The sequence below is a fragment of the Scylla paramamosain genome, chromosome 8 (genome assembly GCF_035594125.1).
Source record: "Scylla paramamosain isolate STU-SP2022 chromosome 8, ASM3559412v1, whole genome shotgun sequence".
NCBI lineage: Eukaryota > Metazoa > Arthropoda > Malacostraca > Decapoda > Portunidae > Scylla > Scylla paramamosain.
In genome coordinates this window covers 26,263,972-26,274,044 of record NC_087158.1, presented here as the reverse complement: position 1 = coordinate 26,274,044, position 10,073 = coordinate 26,263,972, and the positions used below count along the sequence as shown (strand labels likewise).

At 36.4% G+C, this 10,073-nt stretch overlaps 1 protein-coding gene across 1 annotated transcript in view; it reads left to right on the top strand.

Annotated features, from left to right (window-relative positions):
- The first annotated feature begins 51 nt into the window (after positions 1 to 51).
- Positions 52 to 10,073, top strand: part of LOC135103044 (phosphatidylinositol 4-kinase alpha-like) — a 36,800-nt gene continuing 26,778 nt past the window's right edge. Inside the window, exons 1-11 of the mRNA XM_064008942.1 lie at positions 52 to 441; positions 2,263 to 2,476; positions 2,770 to 2,949; positions 3,794 to 4,055; positions 4,198 to 4,369; positions 5,933 to 6,110; positions 6,359 to 6,568; positions 7,664 to 7,764; positions 9,199 to 9,355; positions 9,458 to 9,647; positions 9,780 to 9,969. Of these exons, the coding sequence (XP_063865012.1) occupies positions 343 to 441; positions 2,263 to 2,476; positions 2,770 to 2,949; positions 3,794 to 4,055; positions 4,198 to 4,369; positions 5,933 to 6,110; positions 6,359 to 6,568; positions 7,664 to 7,764; positions 9,199 to 9,355; positions 9,458 to 9,647; positions 9,780 to 9,969 (1,953 nt within the window). The 5' untranslated portion in view covers positions 52 to 342. The remainder of the gene's footprint in view (positions 442 to 2,262; positions 2,477 to 2,769; positions 2,950 to 3,793; positions 4,056 to 4,197; positions 4,370 to 5,932; positions 6,111 to 6,358; positions 6,569 to 7,663; positions 7,765 to 9,198; positions 9,356 to 9,457; positions 9,648 to 9,779; positions 9,970 to 10,073) is intronic.

The window sequence follows — 10,073 nt, the reverse complement described above, 5'->3', positions numbered from 1 at the left end:
ATTGACAAAATACGACTTATCAAAATTATATGAAAAAAAGTACATTGACATGCCCACTCATATCTATCCTAAATAGGGGTTCCAACACTTTCCCTATCAGCAGCTGCGTGTAAATTGCGGGGAAAAAAATATAATTAGCAAGATTGTCTTCAAGAATATCTTGAGACAAGTAACAATGTGCACATTATTCTCATGAATTTCTTCTTTCTTAATCAATAAACTTCTTTTTAAGTCATACAGAGTTGTGTGATAAGATTGTCAGATAGAGATTCAGACTCCTTACATCAGCTGTCAAATGGATCCTCCTTCCGGCTGGTATCAAACAAGGTAAATATTGACGACATGACTCTTGACGACTCTGGCCAGCAGTCCTTTTTCAGCAAATGTGTCCTACAGCGAGCGAGAACTTTAGCCAAAATCAAGCCCACGCCTCCTGAGGAGGTAAGGAAGCAGGAGGGAGTGATGGAGAGATGAAAAATCCATGTGATTATAAGACATTTCGTGAAGCCATAATAATTGGGCTTGATGGGACACTGACGAAACATACATACACTAACTGTCATGTAACTAGTTTAGTCATACTACATCACAACTTGTAGACTTAGACTTTGTCAGAGACATAATATTTATTTCCAGCTATTACTTCATTTTGCCATTTTTTATTAGTCTTGTCTAGTTTTTCGGTTTCGGTAATGAAACCTGTTACGGATTGGCCTTTTCTCATTTTAACTCATAAAGAATGCTAAAAGCACGAGTCTATAATTGGTAATCATTATGAAGAGTTGCGCTGCTCTATATCCTATTTTTCTTTGCTGCCTACTCCTAACAATGTTGGGGACCTGGTGGAAAAGAGGGGTTTCAGGATGGGAGAAGCCAAATTAGGTCAGATTTGGCCATTCATAAAAAGTCTAAGGATGAGACGCTGTAATTCTGAAAACGGGAAATTTCTAATTTGGGAAATTTCTAACTGGAGACTGTCCCCCTTGGACACCACCTTAAGGACACTAACCTAACCATAACCATGACCAGGGTGGGTGTTTGCTCCCCCAGACACCCCTTAAGGACATTAACCTAACCTAACCAGGGAATTTCCCCAGTTTTCAAAATGAGCCTAACCTAACTTTACCTAGCTTAACCTAACCTAACCAGGGATGCTTTGACCTGCTCCCTAGACCCCACCTCAAGGACACTAACCTAACCCAACATCACCTAACTTCACCTTTGGACCCCACCCTTTAGGACCATAACCTAGTAACTGGGATAATTTTTTCCAGTTTTCAAAATATGGCATCTCACCCTTAGACTTTCTTCCATGATTTTACAAATTTGCTTTAAAACCCCACTTTCCCAGCAGGTCCACAATGTTGTAAGGGGTAGAAGCCGAAAAAATAGGATTTAGTGCTGCATGACTCTTCTTAATAATTCATCTTAATTATTTGCTTATTAGTATAGTATTTTTTTTTTGTCAAAATTACATAATAAAGTAAGCCAATTTGAAAGTTTTCTTTCTCCTTTTTTGGGTGGAGGGAAATAATTTGTTATTTTCTTACACTTGTAACCCTAAGCAAGAAAAAAATTGATTTCCCAAGAAAACAGACATAAGATTCTTTCAAAACTGCAAAATCTGTCATGAAAATATAATTTCATACTTAACTAACCTAAGTAGCCCAAAATAATTTATGTGCATACTGTCATAGCGAATTCACTGGCTAAAGTGCTTGTTCTTGTATGCCAGGTATGTTTTCTATGTAATTGGACATACGTATCACTAGCAGTGGCTTCAGGAATAAATGTACCTTATTGAGGGGCATTAGGATGCTTTTAGAGCATAATTGGATAAATTGTGAAGGCACATGGTCTTTTGGCCCTGCATATCATGCTTGAACTTATATAAAAAAAAAAAAAAGATGGCTTATATCTGCAAGGTAGGTGCAGAAAAGACTGTCATCAGATTTAGTCAGAAGGGCCAACATTTATTAGTATTTGAACATTTCTACTTCCAGGCCTTCACTTTATGCAGTTTATTGTATATGCTTTTTCTTCAGTATTTTTTTTTTTTTTTATTGAAGTTAATTCACAAGTAAATATGCATGTCTTAAACTTTGCATTTATCACTCCCACATATTCATATTTTAGCATCTTTCATGAAATTTCATCTGCATTTGTGGACATACCCATTTTCCATCTCGCTCATAGTTGTCTGAATGTTCTTCCTAATAAAGTAAAAAAAAAAAAAAAAAACTTTCATTGTTGTTATTCCAGATAGAAAAATTACTTGCACTGTGTCCAGGAGAAAGCCATGGCGGAGGGTTTCGTGTGGACCAGAGAGGGCAGGATGCTGTGGTGGCTCTTGGGGTATATCTCCTGGAGTCTGGCCAGCAGCATCAGGCTACCATCCTCCAGTATCTCCTTAGATTACTACGAGCCCTGCCCAAGGCAGTGTGGCTGGATGAGAAGAGAATCACTCCAGCAGACCGTGAGTTGGATAACACCATGTAGTATAGCAGATGGAGTGAGGCCATTGGGAAATTGGTATGGTCATATTTTCAGCCAGTTGTTTTTTACTAAGATATCCAATTTTGTAAATCAAGTAATTAATTGTTTTTGCTGGTATAAAATGTGCGATTTATATATTAAAACTTATTTAATCATAACATAGTTCCCCATGGATATGTAACTCATTATCATTCCTAGTATGGTACTGTAACAATTTTGTATTCACCCCCACGTAAAAGGAACCTTATCCAGATAAGTGCATGTTTCTGTTAGGTATGCCTGTAGCTGAACGATTCACATTTGTGGTGACAACTTTACTGACTGATGTTGCTGCCAACTGTGAAAGTGTGCGGGAAGAGGTGCTCAACACACAAGTGGAAGTGCTGTCAGCTCTTACCAATGTGATCATCAGAGCTGCCAGGGAAGACAGCCTTCTCTCAGCCAATGGCAAAAGTATGTAGTTTGTTACATATTTCCCAAGAAATAAGATTATATTTGAGGGAAAAAAACCAGGTTTAATCATAAAGCATAAAACATCATTACGAAAACAATTTGGACTCATATTATGGAATGTCTAATGATTCAGGAAGATAACAGATGATTATAAGAAATAACTTCAGATGAAACACAATAGCTCATTTGTCAATAGAACCTTCATTGAATGTACTATTTGGTAACAAATGTTTCATAAAATACATGAAATTTATCTATCATTAAAGTAATTTAGCACTGTATTATGCTTAAAGTTGTACACATTGAGACTGGGATAACATTAAGTTATGGAGGCATGATAGGATAAATGTGACAAAATGCTGAATATGATTTCTTGTTGAATGACTGCAATAAGCAAATGAACGTTTCTGATGGAATTGTTTTAGAGAATAGGGAGGATGGTTAAAAAGGTAAGTTGGTACTTAGCCTCTCTTCCTTGGAGAGAATGTGAAATAAAGAATACAAAAGATGGTATATAGTATGGTAAAAGTCACTCACTCTGATCTTTGAAAGAGATCTGCAATCAGAAGTAGGAATGGTCAATAGGTTATTGCAGAAAAAAGTAATTGGACATGACCTTAAAAACTGGTCAAGAATTTATAGGTAATTAATTAATTAATTTTTCTAATATTATTAATAAAATTTACCATTAATTTTATTTATTATTCAGTTATCATTAAGACTGTATTAAAGTCTAATCCTAATGTTAAGGCTTGTTAGGAACTAATGATACTGAATTGGTACTTGGAAGTAAAAAATCCAACACTGATGAATTTCCATGTTTTTCATTAGTATTTTGTTCCAGTTGCATTGTGTCGTGGTCCTGTATCTGTACTGCTGGGTCTCTCTCGTGCTCTTGGACGTTCTACATCAGGGGACCCTCTTTTCCTAAGAATATTCCCCAAGCCCATCATCCCCATACCTGTTGCAGCAGAACCACCACAGATGACTAAGAAGAAAAGCTTCAGTACTTACCGACCCATCATACCCCGATCTCTCTCCTCCACCCTTCCTTCTTGTCCTGATGCTGTGTCCCTTGTCAGTGTGGACAGTGATAGAGATGCTGGGTGAGCATTTTCCATTTTTAATTATTGTTACTTAAGACTGTGAGACAGGTGAAATTCCAATTTGGGAACTTTTTAGTAGTTTTACATGAGTGATTCTATTTTTTTATTTTTTATTTATTTATTTATTTATTTTTTTCTGCAGCTTACGAACACTAGGTGGTCCAGGGAAACGCCACTCACTCATGTCCCAGCAGTCAGTTCCCCATGATCCAAAGGTGTACTTCTTCCAAAAATATGGCTCCAGCTTTGGGGCAAACTTTCCCCAGTTAACCCAATATGATCACACCTTGGTGTTTCCTGTTCAACATTTACAGGTATCTATCTTATGTTATATAGTGTAGCACATTGCTGTGGATGGAAGAATAAATTTAGTAGTGAAGTTTAAATTAAATAAATGAAGTAAGAAGGATGTGGAGATGAATGAATAATGTTTTAATACAGACTGCTTGGAATGAATGCAAAGAGAAGGTTGGATTGTGTAGAGCTGAAATAGGACATGGGAGCTGCAAGGGAGAGGAGGTTCAGTGTATTGGAGGTGAGGCCTGCTGAGTAACATGTAACCTATAGGAAAGGAGAAAATGTGGAAGTGAACTACAGTCACCACAAAAAAAAAGTATCCTTGAGAAATGCAATAAAAAGTGCATTTGCAATATTGTGTCTACTTTAGTTAATTGAAAATTGAAGGACGATTCAGGTACTTTAGTCAATTGAAAATTGAAGGATTCAGGTAGTGATGAAAGTGAAGGGAAGTAGGATCAAGTATTAGTTTCTCTGTGTTTTTCCATATTTGTGCCAGAAAATAAAGGAATTCTTGTGTGAATTCTTATTTGTTGTTCAATGTTAGTTTTTTTTTTTTTTTTTTTTTTTTTTTTGTGACCACAATGTTGAAGATCAGGTAAATGAGGAGAGGAGATAGTGCTGTGATGGTTTTGGCATTTAAAGAAAGAAATTAAGAATATTTGGTGAAGATCAGATGTGAGCAGTATTTGAATATTCATTTTATTATTTTCAATTGGTGTGTCTCAGATTTGATGAACTATGTTGCTCAGCAGACTGGGTCTTTAAGCGAGTGTGTGTGTGTGTCTGTGTGTGTTTATTTTATACAGGGTGTAACACGAGTTTCTTTGGATATTGCTAGAGGCGAAATTACAGTAAATAGAAAATGTTCTTTACACACAAGCATTTTGAGGCCTTGTTTAGTTGTGGAATGAAATTTGATTGTGGCTGGTATCTTGGCAGGACGTGTTGATGCAGGATGTCCAAAGGTGAAATTGTGAGTTGTTCAGTCATCATTTCTGCAGGTTTTGGGGTATTATAGTATCCTGTAATGAGATGAGTAGTATTGACAGACAAGTGATTTACCAATAAACATTACACAATGATAGCATGGCTGTAATTAACAACAAATAAAACAACAGGCTATGTGACATTTTTCCTGTCTGGGTGTGGAGGGGGAAGGAGCAAGGCTAGCAGCAAATCAGCTGGTTGCTAGCCAGTCACTTGCAGTTTCATGCCAAGACGATGACAGTGAATACATTTAGATTGTACTGCATGATTTTGACAAAAAAAAAAAAGTGTTGAAAATACCACACATTTATAGTAAGTGGAGTATGTGGACATGGTGCTTCTATGACAAACACCCATCTGCCCTGGCTGTTGTACCTGTCACCCTGCCACACTCACATTTCATTCCGTGGCTAAACAATGCCTCAAAATGCATATGTGTGTAGAACATTTTCCTCTTAAAATAACCAGTACTTTTGCCTCTAGCAATATCTGCAGAAACTCGTGTTACATCCTGTATACATGTTGGAGTCAATTTCAGTTTCAAAAACCATGTGCACATCAATTTATTGACAATGTCTTTCATCCTGCAGACTGTTCTTGCTAATGCAAAGAAGCTGCTGGCAAAAGAAGTATTGGCAATACTTGATGGGGTGGCAGCAGAAGTATTTGCTTCTCATCAAGTGAAAATGTTTCCTTATTGCACCATGCGGGAAACCTTGAATTTGGTGATGGTCACATTGCTAAGAGAACTCTTAGCATACCAGAATGGTAAGAATTTAAAGTTCAGTTTGAAATTGTGATGTTTCTTGTACACATGTGCCTCCAAAACATTTTTTTTATTCTTAAGTGAGGGAATTAGTATCATAACCTTTGTAGTTTTATCTGTAACCAGATTTTATGAGAAATAGATATCTGGGTTTGCTTCTGTCTCTGCTGAGCTCTCAAATTTGATATGCATCACTAAAATTTTTTTTACAGACCTTTTCAGTAAATAATAAACTTTTAATTTTCTTCAGATCTACCTGTCCCATTCACAAAAGATGTACAGGATTTTGTGAAAGGCCTCTTCCTCTCTGGTCAAACTGAATTAGCAGTACAGCAGAATGAAAGTGGGGTAAAAACTGATACCAGCAAGAAGGCACCATCAATAAATCCATACAGAATCAATGTTCAAGCAAACGCTGCATGCATTGATCTCTTGGTATGGGCTAGTGCTGATGAATCTGGTAAGATTCCTTTACTGTCTTCAAGTAAATAAAGAAATAAAGGTATTGCAGTATAGGATAAAACTCTCTGCTGAGATGAAAGAATTTGAAAATAAAATTAATTAGGCTGGAAACCATAACCATAAGTGGCATTAAGATTGGAATTTGAATGTATTCATTTCAGTCTGCAACCTAGAAATGTTGATGACGAATGAAACAGCTGGAGTTGTAGTGTAATAAACATTATAGAACATTCATGTCAACAGGAAATATGCATAATTAGTGTGGGAGTATTAGAGAAATATATTCAGCAGTATGCATCATGCAAGAAGGATATGAGTTGTAATTCCATTTTCTTCATATGAGTTCACAAGAGGTGCAGTTGTATAATGGGCTGTCTGAGCATTGTAAATTATTGAACCTGCAGTCTGTGGAATGGAAACTTAAACTGTAGAATGAAGCAGAGAATGTTGGCATTTGAAATTAATAGTTAGTTGTGGTGCATTGACAGATTCTGTTCATTTGGGCATATGATCTGTGTCAAGATTGAGGCAAAAGTTCTTGTATAGAATTTCCATTTAATTTGTGAAAAGTATGATGTTTTGTAATAGTTATAGATGATGTCAAGAGACTAGAGCGTGCAAAAAAGGGCTTTGAGAGGTAGATGTGCTCTGCTACTTTGAAAAATAACAAATGTAAAGATTTCAGAAGCAGTCATAGAAGTAAGAGTAAAGTAATGAGATAAGGCATAAGTGTTGGTTTGTTCTTTGAGATAGATTTTGATTGTCAGTGGGTAGATGGGCCTCTGAAGGAGGACCTGGAAAGCAAAGGACTTGATGCACAATATGTGCTTGATCATGGCTTTTAATAAACTGCAATCAGGTGATGGAGACCAATCTAACACTGCTTCTCAATATATACACACAAATAACTTGACTTCTTTGTCAGGATCAGGATATAGGCTATTGTGGGGTTCTTGAAGTAACAGTATTTCACATTGGCTTCTCAGATTCAAAATCCCATTGTGGTTCATTGTATTGGCAAAGGTTATACTGGTGATGATCATGGTAGTGTGACTTAAAATCCGTGAGATTTATCATACCTCCAACCTTTCAGAGGCAGAGAGTTTATGCAACAGATTGACGGAGAAGGCAAATGTTCATCATGGTCATCGGCTGGCCCTCGCTCACATGCCTTTGCTGCTGGTCTGTTTGGAGGTGAGTTTCTACCCTGGATGTGAGTGAATCATATCATTCATCTTCAGTTGTGGAATGTATTTTTGTAAAGAATCATATGTAATAATTTTTTCATACAATCAGCAAAATTGCTTGGAAGAATTATATATATTTCATAAATAATAGACTATTTATTTCAAAAGGAAGTAGCATGAATGAATGGTCTCTGTGGATGCTAAGGTGCTTGATGGATCTGATCATTATGCTGTGGTAGATGAAAATGAGAGAGAGATATGAATACGATAGGAATGGAGGAATAATAGTAGAAAGTTAGTGAGTACAATATTGGCTTGTGAAGGACGGGATAGGAAGGAGTGTAGATAGGAACATGATAAGGTAGATGAAAACTGATAGAAGCTATGATGACAGTTAGGGAGGAATCCAGTGTATTGGAGGTGTTTAGTGTATTCAAGGATATAGTGACTACAGTAGTAGGGTAGAGTTAAAGAATTTTTTGAGGGTAGGAGTAAAGGAAGTTCATGGTGGATAGCTGAGATTGAGCAATCCATAAAAGAGAAGAAAACATGTGAAAAAATGTGAAAAACAAAAAAAGTGCTGGAGGAAATTAGAACGAGAAGAACATAGTATAAGTCTTGGAATGTGAAATTAAAGGAACTGACGAAATGAAGTAGATGGTATGTTTGGGTTGGAAGTTGAGAATAATTTGCTTTGGAAGAAAGTTAAAAGAAAGAGGGAGGGAGAGAAGTTTATACAGAAAGGAAATGGTATGAAGGAGGTAGAGAAAGTGATAGACTAAAGTGTGGCAAATGTGGAGGCATAGATGGAGTAACATGAGAAATGTCAGACTTTTCCAATTAAAATGGTGATAGAGTAGTATTTAGGAAAGGATAAAAAGTTTTATGCAGCATTCATGGACTTAGAGAAAGCATATGAAATGGTGGAAATCCATAGGGAAGTCTTGCATGTTCAGATCCTTTCTATTTCTACTTAAGCATTTCTCTTGCATGCTTGTACTCAAACATTCTGGCTAGGTACCAGAAGTCATGATTGTTAGGATTTTTGTTTCTTATTAAAGGAGGAGTTTTAGGAAATTATAGAACAGATTGTCCACATCGCTTATGTGTTTGATCTGAAGTCAATACCCAAAGAAGCCAAGATGTTTAGTTCAAGGGTGAAACATTCTGTTGCTAAATAGCTTTTGTACCAGTGTCTCTAATACCAAATGACCTGTACTTATCTGTACTGCCATATGCAAGAAATAAGTCCACAATGTAATATTGATTATATAACTTTGTTTCTTATACTTCACTTGTCTCTTTGGTCATGGAGATTTAAAAGGTAGTACATCTTCAGATTGTCTAAATTTTGTAAAAGGAATTTAAAAGAACATTTATCCTTAAAATATATTGCTTTTAGAAAGCAAAAGTAAAATAAGCTTTATATTTCTTTTTGAAGGGGCTAGGTAAACTGGCAAGCAAATTTCCAAATATTGCTGGGACATGCATCAACTACCTTCAAGACTTCCTTGTTAGTCCATCACCCATCCTTTTAAAGTTGTACCGCCAACAGTCAGATCTCCTCACTCCTCATCAAGGCAGTTTGACTGTTAAAGGTTAGTTTGGATTTATTAATTGATTTTTTGTTACAAAATCTTGAAATACAGTGTATTGGATAAGATTAATTCATTAAAAATTTTAATTGATTTTATTTCTAGTTACCGGGGATTCCAGTAATCGACCAGCTTCAGCTTCAGCAACAGCATTTGAAAAGCTGCGAGACACTGCAATTGAAAATCTTTGTGTTGCATTGAAGGCTGGCCTTACAGTTGATGCCAACACTGTGATGGCTTTTATATCTTCAATCTCCAGTAGAGAGAAAGCTGGATGTGACCGCTTGCCTGAAAGGTAAATTAATTATTTCTTACCTGTTATACACTAACTTGATTTAATTTTTGTGATTCATTAGATAATTCTCTTAGTTGTTCCTGGAAAGCAGAGTTAAAAAAGCTATATATGTCTAAAATATATCTTTTGCAGTGATACTATTGTGATTTCCAACAATGTGGTTGTTGCGCTGGGTCATGTAGCCGTGGCCTTGAAGGACTCCCCTCGTACCACAGAAACTATTTTGCATCAGTGTCTGCTGCAGCGTTTTTGTCGACCTCCCTCATCTCTGGATACACTCATTGTGGACCAGATGGGCTGCATGCTTCTTGCCAAAAATGAGGTGAGAATATTAGTGATCGATTTTACAAATTACAAGACAAAACATGTAGTACAGTATTAGGTAAATTTATAACTGGATTTTGTGTTTTGATTTCTGTTATGCTT